We start from the raw sequence: 19,213 nt of genomic DNA on the forward strand, positions 1-19,213 counted from the left end.
TTGTGCTTTCAAAGCTGTGTATAGAAGTAGAATAGGAGTCAGATGTGAAATAAATTACTGCTACCCCTTCGCCAACTTGCCTTTTGCCCAGGAGCCCCTATAGATTAAGGAACACAGAAAGGAAAAGAGGAAAAGGAGCACATGTATGTCCTGCAGCTCAAGAGAGGTGGTTACGGACCTAGAGAATGGCTCCTCATACTCTATTCTATAGCGTATACATCACATGCAGTTTGCTAGATCTGGTATGTAACTCCCATACAAGGCGAGGCTGAGAGAGTTGGGGTGTTCAGCCTGGAGAAGAGAAGGTTCTGAGGAGACCTTATAGCAACCTCCCAGTACCTGAAGGGGCTACAAGAAAGCTGGGCAGGGACTGTTTACAACGGCTGGTGGTGATAGGATGAGGGGCAATGGGGATAAACTGGAGAGGGACAGATTTAGATGAAACAGAAGGAGGAATTTCTTTACTACAAGAGTGGGGAGGCCCTGGCCCAGGTTGCCCAGGGAAGCTGTGGCTGCCCCATCCCTGGAGGGGTTCAAGGCCACGTTGGATGGGGCTTGGAGCCCCTGGTCTAGTGGGAGGTGTCCCTGCCCATGGCAGGGGTGGACCTGGAGGGGCTTTAAGGTCCCTTCCAACCCAAACTATTGTGTGATTCCATGATTCGACGGATAAACTGCTAATATAGTTCTCAAACAAGTAAGATGCCCGTCAATTCTCCACTTTCACACCCCCTAGCAGCTTGCTCTCCTGTGTATGAATTATTGAGGGAGGGGACTAAAGGAATTCCAGAGATATTAGCAGAAGAATGATAAGAAAGAAAGAGAGTGTTTCCTTAAAAGACCTCTAACGAGACACTGTGGTATCACTTGGACGCTGACATACTAGACGCAGTGCTGGGTGGTACCCTCCAACAGAACATACAGTAGTTCCTAAGCACAAAGCACAACTTCCTAACAAATACGTTACTCACTCATCAACATACAATGCTAATTCCCCTTTGTCGGTCAAAATTAATAAAAGAATTCTTTTCCTTTAATGGACAAACACTGAAAGCAAAATTAGAGCTTAAACAACGCAACAGCAAGATCCCAGAGTAAAACATCTGAACTGTGAAACCAAAGCGGTCTGGTAACAAAAAGACTGAAATCAGCTATTAAACAGCATTTCTTTTAAACAGATTTTTGAAGGAGCTAAAGCTGTGTTTTCTTGTCATCTTTATTCAAGTATTTCACAGCAGTTATATTACAAATTACAGTCAAATGTTCAAAATTTCCAGAAATTCAAAAAAAAAAAAATTAAATAACTTACTTCAAACTAACATAAAATGGAGTCAAAATGCAAAACATCAATTTAAACACAGTTCTGAATAAAACTATAGAATCCAAAATATATAATAGTTGATGAAGGAAGTCTACTTAACCCACAAAGTAGACACACGTTAATGAAGCCAAACAGGACTCCCCAATGTCTAAATAACCCAATGTACAAGATACAAAAGATGCAAATACAAGCCCAAATTCAAGCTTATGGTGTGATTACAAAATAAAATAAAAACAAAATAAATGCCTATCAGCCACAGGACCTGCCCTTCAGGAGACCGAAGGTAAAACCAGAGCTGATCCACCAACTTAATTAAAATAAAAAGAAAGGAAGACAAGATATTACAAAAAACAGTAATCCTATAAATACATTGGCATATGAGGAAATCAAGTAACAATACAGAGGACACAAAACAAAACAAAAAAATTAATCACAGGTGAGATTCAAGCTTGCAAATACAATTAACTCCGTAGCCATCGGCTTCACCCAAGAGCAACTCCGTTATCTCCAAGACAGCCCCACCAGCCCCCCAGAGAAACCGCCTTCCTCCTGGCCGCCCGCGGTTCCTTGACCCCAGCACAAGGACTCACACAGGAGTTTATTTGCAATTTTCACAACAAGAAACAAGGAAGAGAGGTCAATTTGTACAAACTCTTGCCAGCCCTATGTGGCAAACAAAGTAAAAACATACAAAGAGTAAACAAGTTCAGACCACATGGATAGATTAACAGCTGTTTTAACTCTATAACCACCAGACATCTGTAAAGGAAAACAAAAACTGAAGCGTGGTTATTTGGGCTAGGAAGGCGAGTAGATCATTTTAGGTAAGCTGTCCACTAGAAAGTCTGATATCAGCTACTTTTCTCTACAACGACATGGCAGCTTCTCAAGTAGTAAAGTTGCCTCTTCCAATTTTTTTCCCAATCAACAACTGACAGTAAAAATTTTCCTTTAGCAACTTGACCTCTTAGAACCATTTTTAATGCGAGGCATTAGCTTCGACTTGCTTTTCATGCTCACTGGTGACTAAAATTCTCAACTGTTTTAATTCATATAAATTTATTATCTTCTTAAAAATGTATGCGGTTTTATCTCCCATAAGTGCTGCTGTTACTTGAACAAAAACTTCTTTGAGTAAGTGAAACTGGAATAAATATTTTTAAAAAATTCTGCAGCAAGAACCTGAGACTTGCAAAAAACCCTTTTATCAGAAACTTGCTACAAAAAATCTGCTACATTTTATTTAATCAAATCTTAAAGTTTGTAACAATTTCCATCAAAATACAAAATGCTGTTAATGTACCAGACACAAAAATATCTCAAACAGGTATGATGCTAATAAATACTAAATGAAACATGGAAAAAAAATCCCATAATCAAATCTGAGATCAAAGAATCTCATTTAAAATGTATTTTCTGCTTGTTTTTGTTGTTTTTAATCGCACTTTCCCACCTAAAAAATACAGTGTTTCTGCATGGGTTGCATTTAGAAGGTGTAACTAGATGTACATGAACCTTTAAAATCTTTTTCTGCCGTTAGCTATGAAGAAAAACAGTGGCATTCAGGGGAGAAAAAGATCTAAGATAGATTTTTAACCACAATATACAAAGCACTTTGGATTACTGCAGTAGCCCAAGGCCCATGTTTTGTTCCTCCGCAGCGCTACACTACTATAGAGGTGAAGACAAGTACCTTAGCTTCAGCTTGTAAGTGGGAGCAGAGTGATTACAGTCCTCCATAAACACTGTTGGTAACTAAAATACAAAAAGCTGAGGTAGCTCAGTATCTCTGCAGTAGTCCAAGACTGTTTTCTCTAATTAAAAACTAATCACACTGTGTTGCATATTTCCGGAAAGACATTTCCGCAGCTACGTAGTGACAGTCACAATGAATGGTTAACGATGGTAACACCAGCCAACTTCTCTAAAACACATTCCACATAGGTTTGAAATAAATCAGCCCAGGTAACGTTTTAATACTGAGCCTCTGATAAAACATGTTTTTTTCTTGAAACTGCCTAGACTGTTCTCTCCAGTTTCCAGAAGGTTTTGAACTACACACTTCAGACCCAGAGAACTTCGTTCTAAACAGATCGATTCAAAAGGCTGTCCTCCAATCCTCCCACATCAACAGTGCTTTGCACAGACCGAGTTGCGAAGCCTAGTTTAAGTTTTACTTTCAAGTGAGCTTGGGCTCCAGGACTTTGACCAACTCTAGTGTCTTCTTACCTGCACTGCACAGTCCAAGCTATACTACAAACACGGAACTTCAGAAAGAAATCTGCCAGTATTAAACTTGGTTTTCTTAAAGAACCCAAAATGGAAAACAAAGAGATGGTGGGAAAATGCTTCATTTTTAGCAACACAGAAGAGTTTCACTGTGTAACTTGTTTCTAAAACAAATACATACCAATGAAAAAGTAATTTCACCATTTTGGTAAAGTATGTGGCTTTTTCAGTGTGTCTTAGTTTAGTTCTGTAGAGCAAGACAGGCATTATAGAACCATAATACTGGTTGCCATCCAATGAAGAGAACACAAATCATCCTTTTGGAGATCTTCATTCTGAAGACAGCTTTCTAACATTGCCATCTGCTATAACCCAAACCAAGTGATCAGCCTTATCTTTCTCAATTGACTAAAAGGCACGTTAAAGGTAGTTCTAGAGAGCCTCATCTTCAAATTACTGTACATCCAGTTACTCAAGATTCCTACCACAATGCATCATTGCCTTCTTTAGAACAGGTTTGTTGTTTGTTTTATTTTTTTCTGTAACCCCAGAGAAAAGTTGGAAAAAAAAATGAAAAAGGTCGCCTGTTTAAAAATATTCAACTTAGATCTGCTCTTTCCAGTTCTCTTGTATGTCTTGGTCTCCACTTTGCCTGAAGTTTCCCCAAAGATAATGCATGTAGAGTGAACAAGAGCAGAAATGAGAACAGTTTCTGTAGCACCAAAAATCTCCAAGCTGTGGCATTGTATTCTTTATTTATATCAGATACAACTATATGAAGTTCCGTTTGGTTCTTGTAGGCTGGTTGGTTTCAGGTACCTGAGACAATAGCACCAACTTCAACAGAAAGAAAAAGAGAGAGCACTTAAGACCAAGGCTCTGCACGTACTTGGTGCAAATGGAAACTGAATGGCTCAGAGGACTGCTCTCCATGAGCAGTCTGAGAGGATAAACCCACCCATCTTGACGAGTTCACAGGAATGTTTCAAACACACGAACTGTTCTTTCCATCTCCTGCAAGAGACACGAAGCGTCAATTAGATCTAAATATACAGAGACAGAAATAAAGTTACATTACCTAATCGTATTTACTGGGCTGAACAAACAATTAAGACGGAAATAGACAGTTCTGTTTATTAGCTGCTACGTGCTAGCAAAATATGATAAAAGAGTAAACTAATTAAAGAAGTATTACTGCAGAAAAGCACTCCACTATGACAGCCCATGAGAAAATCCAAGCATTAAGGTCACTTAAATGCATTAAGAAAGTGTTGCAATGGCACATTGCATGAATTCAAGCCTGACTGCACACCAATGCTACTGGTGATCCAGCTGAGAACATACCTGTACAGTCTGGAGAATCAAAGTAAAGATCAGTTTCTACATACCCCTCCCAGATAAACGTCTTTTTAATCTACCTAACATTTGGCACAGACTTTCAACATATTTTTACGTGAAGATGGCAAAGGAATAGCATGAAAATGGTTTGAAAAAGTATTTTGCAGGAACTCTACAATCCCATATGAAAGCGTTTCCAGGTTTTGGTGTGAAATACTCCTGGAGAAAAACGTTTAGTGTTCAGTGATCTATCTGGAAACTAACAATTGTTGTCCTTTTATCACCAGGGTGGCTATCAGTCGAATCAGCAAGCTCTGCAGCTAGAAGAACGATGCTGAAAACAAGGCATGCCCAGAGTTATAATCGGCCTACAGCAATGGTGAAACGACCAATTTACTGCTCAGGAAAATATTATTAGAAACAACTTCTGACTTTTTAAGTCATTACTACACTAAACTTTTTTTCTGGTTATATATAACTTCTTCAAAGTCTATTTAAAGCTTTTTGCCTGCTAGTTCAACAATAAATTGATAGATTAGCTTAGTTCTTAAAAAAGCTGTCTCACAAAATTCAGATAAAAGATAAAAGAAACTGTAACATCACCTCTATAAGCTGTGATTTGTCATAGTCTCTACGATGTCTGTAGATGCACTGACTGAGGAGTGAGTACAATCTCTCAAGTTGGTCAACAGTCAGGTTGTCACTCTTCTTAACCACCAAATCAAGCAGTTTCTGTTGGAACAACAAAAGGCAAAGTTAAGAGGGGGTTTATAAACACTTTTTAAAATTTGTAAAGAACCAACCAGAAAGGCAATCTCCTTGTGAAGCCCTGTTTTGCAAGGACACAAAAATGAAATGGACTACACCTGCCTATCAGCAAGGTCACTCCTTCCATGTAGATCCGAAAGACTCAATGACTCTTTTCACTTCACTGCTCATACCCACACTTTTTCTTGTCTTAGATTATACTCAGTAGGGCTGGGGCAATGTTTGTTCTCTTTGAATGACACTTCATCCTATTTCAACTAGGTCAATAATTATGAGAAAGCAAGCCATAAAAACTCTCTTGATAGCTAAAACAGACATGTTGTGGCACATCGGCACAAAATTGTAAGAAGTACCAAACAGACCATATTTAGAATTACACAAATGTTAACAAATTGTACATTAAGAAAGGGGGAACAACAGAGGTAACACTGCTCATAAACAAAAGGTGAAACTGTGTATTTTACACAGTAGCAGACAGCAAATTTTAAGATTTTTTTTTTTAACTCTCATAACACTTCATTGTTTCCATAGAGATTATCATCTGCACTCCACAGCAAGTGGGATCTAAATTTCACAGGAGGTCAAGCTAGTTTCTACAAGAGAAGACAGCAAATTTTATTATGACTTTGCTTAGGGAGTGACAAAACTGAAACAAAATGAACCAGCAGGGATTCAGTCTATGACGCCAAAACATCAGCACAAATTCCAATTTGTTTTCCAATCCACTAATAGTTCTTTTCACCAAGTATACGTACACGGAAAGGGAAAAGATGATGTTAACTCCTAATTACTAGGAACCCAGCAGTTCCTCAGTAACTGGTGTGTCCAATTAACACATAAGAGTACCTGCAAAAACTGCAATTAAAATAGTGGACTGCTGCGCCATTACTGGATTTGTAAAGGTAGTAATGATGGGACAGTAAGGATTCAGTAGTTTTGTTAACTTTTCATATAAAAAAACACTGATGGAAAAAACATCTCCCAAAGTTACTGCTGCCATAATAGTTACTTGCAGTCAAAAATAAAGGAAATGTTGCTTTGTAGCAGAGGAAGGAAGAAGTTTTTACAGACAGTTCAACTCAATTTTTAGTTCCATTACCTTTAGTCTGTCATGGTCAACAACTACAGTGGGTAAAGGATCTGATGGTTCCTCTGGGACCTGCTCCAAACTCGTGGGTTTTGACTGTTCGGTAGTGACTTTTCGTGTTTTCTTGCTTTTTAATACACCTGTAATTTGAAAAACAATTATCATCACTGTCAGTCTCTCAAAATGAACAGCGTCTTTGACTTTTTGCTTGTTTGGTTTGCTGGGGTTTTTTGAATCAAGGAAGCATGACTGCAGCAGCGTGCATTACCCATCAGCTTTACAAAATTCTGAATGTTTACAGGTGCACAAAACCACGGTGCAGAAAACACACATGAACCTTTTCATCTTCAAAACCTAACTCCAAATTCTCAATAGAAAATCTGAATGTCATTGAAAGAGTTTTTCCATTGTACCACTTCTACTTAGCAACCTCAAATTATGTAGTTTCTAAGTGAAGGTCAGATATTAACCTAACATTCAAAATCTTTCTGAATCAAACCATCGTTTTTCTGTCCAAAGCACCCCATGTCTTCATCACCATGGTAATCCTAACATCTGCTCTGCTCCTGAAACTTCATGCTTTTGAGAGACATTCCTGTTTTCTTCCATCTCAATATTACTTTTACATCTCCCGTTTCTCTCCTTGCACTCATTCACTGTTTCTCTTCTTCTCAACTACTTAAAACGTCTTTTTTTTTTCCCCGAGGATCCCTTGTTATTATAACCACCCCTGATGTATATAGAATTCAACTACTAAATTTAGAAACATGGAGGCTCTTAACATCATGCTCTTCTGATATTCTAAGGACCTTTTTTCTACTGCTCTCATTGCTCTTACAGAAAATACATATGTACAAACACAGCCAACATGTTTATAGTGATGTTCTCGTAATTCAGATCTCTCATTAAAGCTCATTTACTTTGTAAATCTCAGTGCTAACTTTTGAAGTAAAGATTTCATTCTTTTAGATAATTCTGAAAAGCTAATTAAAAAGGCAATCATGCATAAGGCTTTTATTTCTCTTCCCTGAGGAAACTATGTCTCTTGTCTTCAAAGGACACGGTCCTTTCTTTTATGCACCACCAGGATTTCCCTTCTCCTTCTGTTATTTTTTTGCTGCACTGTTACTGTGTTGACTGTGTCCAAAGGCAGATACTTCTGCATTAGATAAACAATGGTATACCTAGCTTTTGCTATGAATTAAACTCTTTCTATGAGCAAATGTCTGGATTTCTAAGGTCTTTCGATGACATTTTTATCATTAATCTAAATAAGACAAAACATATCATACAGATCAATATACAGATCAGATAAGGCATACAGACTAAAATACATATATATTTATCTGCATTCATAATATATTTTAAATCTTTAATTATTGTTTAAATATAGTCTCTGTATTTACAATATTTCCCATAAGGTCTATAAAAATAAACAGAATATTGTATAAATGCAGACACGTTTACCTGCCTAAGATAACATAACAAGTCAAGAGCAGACTTTTAATTTATCTATGTGGAATTAAATGTTATAAGTAAATTAACAGTTTCAAATAAATAGACAGCAGTTTACGAAACATCATCATATAATAATAATTGTAAGATAAGATATTACAAGTAAAAAGGTACAGATACTAACTTGGATACTAAGATAAGGACAAAAACATTGTAATCAAACTATACCTTCTTTATCTGCTTCAGCATCTTTACTTTCAACATCTGTGCTTTGTAGTGTTTTCTCATTATTGCTGCAATGTGGTAATTCAGCTCTCACAAGATCAGCTCCTTGACTTTCACTGGAAGCTTCTGTTTTCTCCTTTAGCTGATCTTCAGATGAAGATTTTTGCTTGTTATTAGATCCACTGCTGTCATGACAGGGTGAAACAGCACCCACTGATTGCACTTTACCATTATGACATGCTGGCACAGGTAGAACCTCTGAGCTGTGCACAGATGTCTCTCCATTCACACAATCCCCTTTCGATGTAGGGCCCTTCCGCAACTCCTTTTCAGCAGCACTCAGGGTAACACCATCAGTTATTAAGAGAGATTCATTTGAGCTCTCTTCTTCTGTGGATGCAAAATTGTTTTCCTTTCCTGATGTCCCATTGTTAAGCCTCTGCTCTGCATCTATATCCATAATATCACAAGAGGATTCATCATTTGTCATAGAGAGATCTCCCGTTTCCTCTCCATTCTCCTCAATGCAGTCAGTACTGATCTCTAGCTCACCGTTTTCCAGCAATTTACTGTCCTCGCCTTGATTTTCATCATCAGCAAACTTCGCATCATCTTCATCTTTCTTTAGACTATTGACTTTCCTCTTCTTAATAATGCCTTTGCCCCACTGCGAGCGCCGTCTTGATTTTCTCCTTATTCGAACTGAATTATAATAAAATAAAAAAAAAAAATAGAGAAACTTTTAGATGCACAAGTACCCCTCAGTAAACAGACTGGGATATTAGAATATGCTGTAGTGTGTGAGGCAATCAAATGTCTTCATATGTCGAGGAAAAAGCAATTTGTCTGTTGATTTCAGTGTGAGCAAATTATAGATCCCAAGGACTTCTACAAGTACACTCAGTCATATACACAATTCCTACTCTACACTATGGAAACAAAGATGACTTGATAGCCTTTCCTACTTAATGCATTTTATATATACCCGTTCGTAGGTAAAACACTAAATGAATAGCTAAACAATGATGCAGCATTCAGTCAGTCATTCTCACACGGGCAACGCAGACTCAGTTACTCGTTTTCCCTATTTAGAACCTCAGTGATTTGATATCATTATGCAATGAAACAAATGGAAGTTAAAAGCATGGATTGGTAGAATGATTCAGGTTGGAAGGGACATTAGGAAGCCTCTAGTTCAATCTACTACTCAAAAAAGGGTCAGCTATGAGAGCAGACCAGGTTGCTCAGGGTTTTATCCAGATGTGTACTGAAAAGCCCTGTGGATGCAGACTAAATAACCTTCATGGGAATCCCATACCAATGTGTAACTGTCGTAATAGCAAAAAGGCATTTTGCCCTATATCCAGTCAGCAGCCCTCATTTCAATTTACCCCCACTGTCAATCCGAAGACATCTTCAATGCTAAAATCAGCGGAATCTCCTCAAAGTTCCATTCGTTACCACCTCTGTACTGAAGTCCACCACACTGACAAAATGCAGTTTACAGAAGGATTGTTGTTCTAGACCCGGACCACTTAGCAACGCTGCCTACAGCAAGATCTCACAAATATCTGCATTTCTGCAACGAGCTTGTAAACAGAAGGGGAAGCACAGGTCCTTAAGCCAGCCTCACCACCAATGCCTTCCCTCCCTACCACACAACTGAACTTGAATCAACGTGGGCATGTGACCCTTCTTCCATTACCTCTGCATCCTTGATTTTTCATTTTTCCTACTCTCTATTTGTACTCCTTGTATCTTTGAAAAATCACATAATCAACTTTGTTTCAGAAGGCACTTTTCGTTTTTACTTACCTATTTGCAGTGAGATACAACTAAGGCGCCAGCCTAAGAGAGGTATGGAGGCACATCAGCAGATGCAGAAGGAAGGGCATTCAAACCTGATGCTATTGTCCATGTCCTTTTCAAGAGCACTGACAAGACACAGCTCAAGAGACTTAAAGAAGACATTGGGAAAAACTGAAAATTCTACATTGAAGTTCAAGTAATGACACAGGCTCCTCATACTTTTGCAAAATTACACTCTGGCCACATGATTATAATTGAAAATCACAGCCAGTAGTTACCAGACATTAACAAATTTTCTTCCATTTTAAAGGAAACTCTTAGTCTGAGCAACTCCATAATGTTCTTGATATTTGTATGTTGCTTTGCTTTATGGGGTATTAAGTCCTAGATCTGTGTCTGCCAGCCTCACACTGAGTTACAAAGGTCTTGCTTTGAAGATACAAGCACTATGCAGGTATAAGCACTATGAATTAATTCACAGAAGCTCAGAGAAGCAGAGCTGTACTTCAGAATTTCCTCCCCACGAGTGGCGTATGTAAGCAGGTAGTTCAACCACTACATCAGGAATAAACCTTAACCTTTTAGCTCTAAAACTATCTAAAGATACAATCACACTGCAATAAAAATACAGTCTTGCTTAGACTGCGAATTTATTGCTAAAATAATCATTATGGAGAACTGTAAGATTTGAGGGGAAAAAGGCCCCTTTCTCCAACTGCAGAGTTGATAGTGGCTTCTACAGCCAGTGTCACCGCTTCATCGATGACAAACTACAACCTATTCACGTCTCCTTTCAGAAGCTCATGTAATCTTCCCCTAGATTGTGCAGGAGATTTTCATTAAGAACAGAAGCAGCAAATCTGAAACTAAACAGGGAGATGTAATCTTACAGACAAGAAATAACCCTGTTGGGCAACGGGTTTGGCCTCAGGTGAACTCCAAAGATGTGTAAATAGAACACAGAAGGGGAGTAAAAGTCTTTCTAGAGAAAATTTAATATGCTCTAAAGTGTATAAACTAATAAGAAAGTTGACATTTTTAAAAATACATTGACTGGCTTTTTAAGCTGACTTTGCTGTGCTGTAAGAGTCAGGTATAATGTCAAGTATATTTGACATTTATTATATCAATTAATTGTACTTTAAATACGCCCATTTCACTGGTGCAGCCGTTTTGTTCACCCTGTAAGCTTTGCCTGGGATGGGAACTCATCATTTGCTTAAACACAAACATACATTCCTAAAATTCCTAAGTGTGGGAGAATTCATATTAAAGTAAAATGGAATTAATCCTCATATTACGAACTTCATTAAATTTCAAGCCTTCCTGAACGACAGTCAGCAAGTCCAGCTCCCCCCCTCTCTAATGCAGTACTACTCAAACAGTAGGGTGTGCATGTTGGTTTTTTTATTGCAGTTTTTAATTAGGACAAAGCAACCGCAAAAAGGGCTGCAGATGTCCTCCCAGGAATTCTGAGGTTTACTCTGCATCAAAACCAGTAAAGGCAGGAAGTTTTTCAGCTACCTCATCAAAGTATGGACGCAAAACAGAGCTTTGGTTGAAACACTGCTATGATTATAAAACTGGGGTTACATCATAACACTTGAAAACAAAAAAAAAAGTACCTCCAACCAACTCCAGAGATAAAGGAATGAAGAACAGCATTTCATTGCCAGATACTACAGAACATAGATGGCCTCCTAACATCTGATACCTATTAGTACTCACAAAAGCAATTATCTAGCTATGCTGGGTTTTCACCCACATTTAGTCAGTAAAATTCAGTCAATGCTAAAGCTTCTCCCTCCCAGATTCTCACCAGTTCTTATTTAAGGCAGCAACATCATCACCTGAGCCAGCCAGACCTGTAACCAACACATGACCAACACTTCTAAAATCATGATTCTTTTTGTCTCCACACTTCAAGAATCAAGGTTTTCCCCATCACTCAAAGGAAAGCCTTCCTGCTTTCAACTCCTTCCATCCAACCACTGAAGCCTGTTCTCCTCCATCTTTCATAAACTCACCTAAACCTCTCATTTGAATTTATTTAAAACAGAACCGCCCACATTATTTTCATGACCTCAGTGAGATTCCTAGCCACCAACTTAATACAACTTTGAGCCAAATCACCAGTTTCTGTGTTCTTTATTATATTGAAAGTAGACTTTTGGTCAGAGAATCATAGAATGACAGGTTGGAAGGGACCTCAGGGATCATCTGATCCAACCTTTCAGGTGATAGAATCTTCGCATTTAAACTGCCCCTTCAAAACCACACCTTTTTTTGTTCTCACCCAGGCTGTAGAGCTCTGTCTTTTGGGATATGAGAAGAAATTTTGAATTCAAATCCTTCACACCCGAAACATCACTACACAGATTTTTCTTTTATACAGACGGATGAGCCCCTAGGAAGAGTGAGATGTTGCGCAAAGAATACAACACCTAAAAACAGCATCCCCCACCAGTCTGTCTTTCTGTCCTGTCTACTTCCCCCTGTAAGGAGGGAGGATAAGTCAGAGGAGTGTTTAATGGCTCAAGGAACCAGGTGACCAATAGCAGAAGTCTGCACATCATTTCATTATCCAGATTGATTCTCTTTATATTTAGTGGAGAACAAAAGCTGCTACTGTGAGAATAACACAGAAGCTGTCATATGAGGCAGGAAAAGAGGAAAATTTATCTCTGAATCCTGCGAGACAGCTGAATATGAGTCAAAAAGGAAGACGCTACCATAGGTTAAAACTGATGCAAAACTGAAGGGCTAATGGGCAGGACCTAATGGGTTAAGGGATTGCTGTTAAAGAGTAAACTTAACCTGGAGTTTCCATGCCTTAATGTTGATATTTTAGAAGATTGTAAACTAGCAACAGCAGAATCCCACGCTTTTTACATTATAGTCTGTATGATCTGTGACACATTAAAGTTTCCAATAACAGGATAGCTATTTACAGCAGGAAAACTTAGAGTTAACTTTGTTTAAAAGCTTAACAGAGTATATACAATTGCAAGTTAATGCCCTCATCCCTTTTCAATTACTTCTTTTAAAACTACTCATCTGAAATCTGCCCATTGATACCCAGTCTTTCAGCAGTATTTGTGCCAGAGGCAGTAAAATACTATTGTCAGAGGAATCCTGGTTTTTAGAACTGAGTTTCTATAACTCCAACTATTATCATACCAATTATTCACACATGAATACATTCACTTGCCTTCAGAATTGCTGAACTCCTCTCTCTATAATCTTCACAAAACCTCTATAGATTTGCCAAGGGGATCCTCACTTCAGTCCTAGCTTCCTTCTGGTCTGCTTTTTTTGTAAATCATTATTCAGAATTTTTAATGGTAATAAATACCTGCTTGGCCACAAGTCACACAACATGAGGCCGTACCTCGAACCCTGGGTTCGGTTTTAGGCCCGTCGCTACAAAAATGACACTGAGGTCCTAGGGTGCATCCAGAAAAGGGCAATGGAGCTGGGGAAGGGGCTGGAGAACAAGGGTTCTGAGGAGCAGCTGAGGGACCTGGGGGTGTTTAGCCTGGAGAAAAGAAGGCTGAGGGGAGACCTTATCACTGTCTACAACTGCCTGAAAGGAGGTTGTGGAGAGGTGGGTGTTGGTAGCTTCTCCCAAGTGACAGGTGATAAAACAAGAGTGAATGGCCTCAAGGTGCGTCAGGGCAGGTTCATATTAAACATAAGCAAAAATTTCTTCACTGAAAGGGTTCTCAGGCCCTGGCAGAGGCTGTCCACAGAAGTGGTGGAGTCCCCATCCCCGGAGGTGTTTAAAACACAGACAGATGAGGTGCTCAGGAATCTGGTTTAGTAATGGACAGTTACAGTTGGTCTCAATTTCAAAGGTCTTTTCCAACCAAGTGATTCTATGATTTCATCGGGTTCACATGAAGTTGGTATAAAAACCAACCCCTTCTCACTCTTTTCTCCCCTCCTAAGCTGCACAGTAGAGGGCATTTTTAGGAGTGTGATGTAATGCCATGTACTTGTAATACAATGTTCTGTCTTATCACTCCCAAGTCACATACATCAAGTAATGACAATACCTTCCAGTGAAATAAGCTCCCTTACCTAGAGCTGCACAGCAACCCTGTCTAGACCAGAATACAGTTCTTGGATATTAAAGAACAGTGATGGTCAAAAACCACAAAGCAATACAAACACAAAATCTCAAACCCTTCCCATGTTCCTTAAGTATTTCTGCAAGATCCAGAGGTAACTGTCACCCTCCTGCATAGTATAGTCTTATGAAAACATATTGCAAAAACAAGGGTAAATGGTACAGAAGCTTCAAAGTTGAGGTACACACTGTTTCTGTCCCTCAAATCCAGCAGCACAGTGATAGAACTGCGGGCTATATAAAGTTACCTGCTGGAAAAGGAAGCGGATATAATTAGATGATTCAAAGATCGTCCATCATTAACGAGCAAGTCTGCTTGCCTTAATGTGGAGGAACTCTGATAAGAAGATGCAGTGGTCCAAGCAGATTGTTTCTCTCAAAACTTCTGTCCTTGACTGCTAGAGCACACTGAGTGCAGCGCAGTATTAGGGGAGGCTAGCAAGTTCACTCTGTGCTGCAGGGAAGACGAACCTTACGTGTTTCTGCACCGCTTGGAAGTCCATCAGAGAATGTGAATCCTCTGTCACTCAATGATAAAACTCACATCCATCATACAGCAGATCACCTGGTTTTTACCTCGACTCATGAAGAACTCCTCAGTATTAATCTACAATGGAGATTCCCATGGTAAACAAAATCAGCATGGATCTCGATTTTAAGTCTGCAATATCAAGAAGCACTTGAAGCAATGCACACATTTCAAGTTTTTCTTCTGTGATCAAAATTCTAAACTTCCTTCTGATGTCTCATGTGTAAAGTAAGTCAAGGCCTTAAGAAAGCACTTATTACCAGCAATCTGTGCTGTTAAGCAGTATTCAGGATATATAGATATCTGCCACAGCAATTTAGCTGCTTCAGTAGCTCCGCGTTCCTTACCAAGGAGCACTGAACAGTCCACTTCAAAGTCTCTAGAGTTTTTAGTCACAAAGTCCTAAACTGCAGTCAGAGATAAGCAGCAAGAAAGAACAGAGCACAGTTCCACAATGGCCTGAAAGGCAACATGAAGTGCCAGCTTCCACTAACAGACAAAGCCATTTCTCCCTCCAAAGCCAGCTAGAGCATTTCCACTACTAGATTTGTGCCGGAATTCCTGTTCCTGCAGTAAAACAGATAAGGGAACTAAATCCGTCTCAAACATCACGAGGCTTTTACTGGGTTAGTTTTCAACATCTTCAGTATCCCATCTGAGCTTTCCAACTCATGAACTATGGTGCTGGCACATGGAAGATGGTGGGAACCTGCAACCAGTGAAAAGGCAAATCAGCACCTTGGGCCAGCTTGAAGTGATGGTGGAACTAACCCCTAAAAATATGCCATTTTCTTCACCTGCATGGAAGGCACAGACCTGACAAATACATTCAAAAAACTGTATGCAATAACTTAACACATTTATGATCTTCATCAGCATCTGTAACAGTTTATGTTACATAAACAAATACTTGAAGGACCTGGGCACTTCTACTCAACAAGGAGGAGTCAAGTTCCATAAGAAGGATATGAAGCACAATTCCAAAAAACGTCTTGGCTGCAGTATCCCCAGTAGTCAACTGATTTCCTCTATCATAGAATCACAGAATGGTTTGGGTTGGAAGGGATCTTTAAGGTCACCCAGTCCAACCTCCCTGCAGTGAGCAGGGACATCTTCGGCCAGATCAGGTCGCTCAGAGCCCTATCCAACCTGACCTTGAATGTTTCCAGGGATGGGGCTTCTACTCATCAGCAAATAAGGCCAGACAGAACAGGTCACGACCATTTTCAATCTATCGTCTTTTCCTTCAGTAGAAGTGTAGATTTATCCAGCTACCGACTTTCACAAAACCTGCAGGAACCTAGGCTTTCAGCCCTCAACTCCTGTCTAATCTGTCTGCACCCAAATAAATTATTCCAAAGTTATTAGGGGAGCGAAGATGGACAGATAGCTCAGGTATTATTTTCTTGGGAAACCAAGCTAAAAAAATAATTTACATTAAACCAGGGTAATTATGTTAAAGTACCTGACAAGGCAGTCACGTAAAGAGAAAAATGAAGTAAAAAGAGAAGCGACAATCAGATTAACATCACCTAGGGAGATCAGTTTTAGACTTTCCACTTCCACAGATCTGCTCATTTTCTCTCTGCTGAGTAGCTTTGTACAATAGCAACTATTATAGCTATTTATATTTTGGCATATTCAGCTGGCTCTTAAGAATGACACCTGCCCTGCTGCAAGAGAGATATGGACAAAAACAAGGTTCTCCTGCAGCTTCACAAGCAGAGAAGAGGCTGCCACTCTAATTAAAATTACACTCAGTAGAATTTACAGCATTCATTTATATCTCATATCTGAAAGGTTCATGGCTGCTGGTTGGTTTCTGTGTAAAAGAGGCCAAATCAGAAAAAAAATTCAAAGGAAACCGAAATGGGTAATAAACACAAGAAAATCAACGACTTCTGCAGACAAAAGCTTTACAGCAGTTCTTGGAATAACTTAAAGCAAACATTGCCACAGTTTCCAAAGGAGAGGAAGGGGTAAGATATAAATAAAACGTCTGAAAACTGTTTTTTATTACATACCACTTAAGGGGAAAAAATTATTTTAGATGACCTCATTAAAACAAACTTATTTCTATGACATTTACAAGAAAGGTGGTGATAAGGCTTTCAGGAAAACCTTTTTAAGAGAAACCGAACAATCCTGCACCACCGAGTCAGAAAGGAGATGAAAAACAAGAGAACACAAAAAGTCACTGATCAGGTAAATTGTAGGCCCCTCTTTGTCCTCTGTCAGAGAAACAAGACATTCGATTAATTCAAGAGGCAGCTATTTAATAGTGATAAAAGACAATTTCTTTGTCACTAGGTATCACTGAGTCCAAAAGTTCGATGGGATCCCAAAAAGGAACAGCATTTATTAAAACTCCCACAAATTCACTCAATGGCATTTTAAATTCAAAGAATTACAAAGCCTATGGGTTTTAAAAGAACTGTTAACCAACACAGAATCAGCTAACTCGGTATTTCCTATAAAATCAGGCATGAAAAAATTCTTTTCTCTAATGTTTGCAACTTCCTTTCAAAGCATCTAGTTGAAGCCAGCATCAGATACAGGAGATCAAACTGCTCTCATCCAGGATGCCAACTCCTACACTACCCAGAACAAAATGATAAAGAAACAGTGACAGAGAGTTGTCTCGGCTCTAAATAAAGTTGTTCTCAGACTCCAGATAATCATTTTGAACCCTGTTTTTCAAACTATAGTACTTGCCTCTATCTCAAGTGAGAATTAATCCAAGTCAAATTCCTTTTCTGGATAGCAGGAAGAGCCAAGGAAACAGTAGCAAGCGCAGGATTTGTGAGAAAACATCAGCAGCTACTGGGAGTTTAACATTAGCATCTGGATGACTGTTAACGTGCCAGTATCCAAATTCTGAATCCAAATTCAGAACTAGTCCAAAAAGCAGAGAACAGTTAAAATAATAAAACCCATATAGTATTTGGTCTGCCTATGTACTTTGATACGGCGTTACTGTAGTCACATGAATGACTGCGTACACGAAGTACAGCGATCACCGACACCTTGTATCAGAGAGGTCGAAGAGACTGAACAGACAGAAATCAAACACTAAAAATAAAAGTTTCTGAGAAAGATTATAAACTGAAGACCTTTTCTTTCTAAAAATCTTTCTTCAACATACTCTTGCCAAAACAAAACTTCCTTTCCATTATAAAGCAGAAACACAGTTTTGAGCGATAGCCAGGATCACCACTGGCAAAAACAAACGAAACAAAAGGCACATAAATATTATTTTCTGCAGCAGTTTTTAATAACCTTGCTCAGTCTTCCTCAAGTTCTTTCTATACAGACCACTGAGCACTTCAATTACTGGGAAGTGTCAGCAGTGTGTTACTTCATGTTCCATAAAATGACTTTTATATAAAAGTTATATTATTAATACTTCACCTACCACTAAATATTTTCTTTTTTTTATTTGCTCCAAATGCCATTTTCACAGCTATCACCTTTATCATATAGCATAAAAGACACCTCTATGAAGAAAACATAAAATCTGCAGTCTATCAGTACAATATATTATTGTTAAATACTGCAAAAAAAGATAAGAACATAAATCCAACTCTTCACCATGCGGTTTATTTATATGTAACAATGAAGGAAGCAACTGCAAGGCAGTAAAATAATATGCAACATGCTCCATCTACTGGCAAAACAGAGCAGTAGGACAAAGTCTTACTATAGAGCATCCCAATAATTAAAAGAGATGCTAATGTTTTATGAGCTAACATGTATTTAAACAACTTAGCAATGATTAAATTGCCAGACATGGCAAACTGCATATTGCTTTTGGTTTCCTCTTCCATATAAAGAAGAAACAGAGCCCTTCTGATCGGTGCTCAGTGACAAGAGGTAATGGGCACAGATTGAAATACAAAACGTTCAATTCAAAATTAAGGAAAAGAAATTATTGTGAGAGTGACCAAGCACTAGAAGAGATTTCCCAGGCTTGTTAAGGAGCCTCCACTCTTGAAGGTATTGAAAACGCAACCGGACACAGCCTTGAGCAAGCAGCTCTAAGCAGGAGAGTGAGACTAGATGATCTCCAGAGGTTCCTTCCAGCCACAAGGATTTTATGATTCTTTGATCATTTAACTATTTTTATAAGGCTTTTGATCTCTGTCTCATTCCAAGTTCCCACCAGAACACTTGTACTTTTCCCCAAATACACGGTCAATATGGAAATATTTTAAATCATCCATGGCAGAACTCTCCCAAATGGATTTTCAGCAACTTCTAGTAAGGCAATACTTTTAAAACTCATCTATATTGCAAAACACCATCCGCCACAGGCGTATCTTC

At 38.8% G+C, this 19,213-nt stretch overlaps 1 protein-coding gene across 5 annotated transcripts in view; it reads right to left on the bottom strand.

Annotated features, from left to right (window-relative positions):
- Positions 1–1,195: 1,195 nt before the first annotated feature.
- ATAD2B (ATPase family AAA domain containing 2B) overlaps positions 1,196–19,213 on the bottom strand; it is an 83,489-nt gene continuing 65,471 nt past the window's right edge. For 4 of the 5 annotated variants that reach the window (XM_069850739.1, XM_069850738.1, XM_069850737.1 and 1 more), the window contains exons 25-28: positions 8,424–9,122; positions 6,753–6,880; positions 5,489–5,617; positions 1,196–4,561 (exon numbers count right to left, since the gene is read on the bottom strand). In XM_069850739.1, the coding sequence (XP_069706840.1) occupies positions 4,520–4,561; positions 5,489–5,617; positions 6,753–6,880; positions 8,424–9,122 (998 nt within the window). In that variant the 3' untranslated portion in view covers positions 1,196–4,519. The remainder of the gene's footprint in view (positions 4,562–5,488; positions 5,618–6,752; positions 6,881–8,423; positions 9,123–19,213) is intronic. The other variant, XM_069850740.1, reaches the window with a different exon arrangement.

Source organism: Phaenicophaeus curvirostris, chromosome 2 (genome assembly GCF_032191515.1).
Source record: "Phaenicophaeus curvirostris isolate KB17595 chromosome 2, BPBGC_Pcur_1.0, whole genome shotgun sequence".
NCBI lineage: Eukaryota > Metazoa > Chordata > Aves > Cuculiformes > Cuculidae > Phaenicophaeus > Phaenicophaeus curvirostris.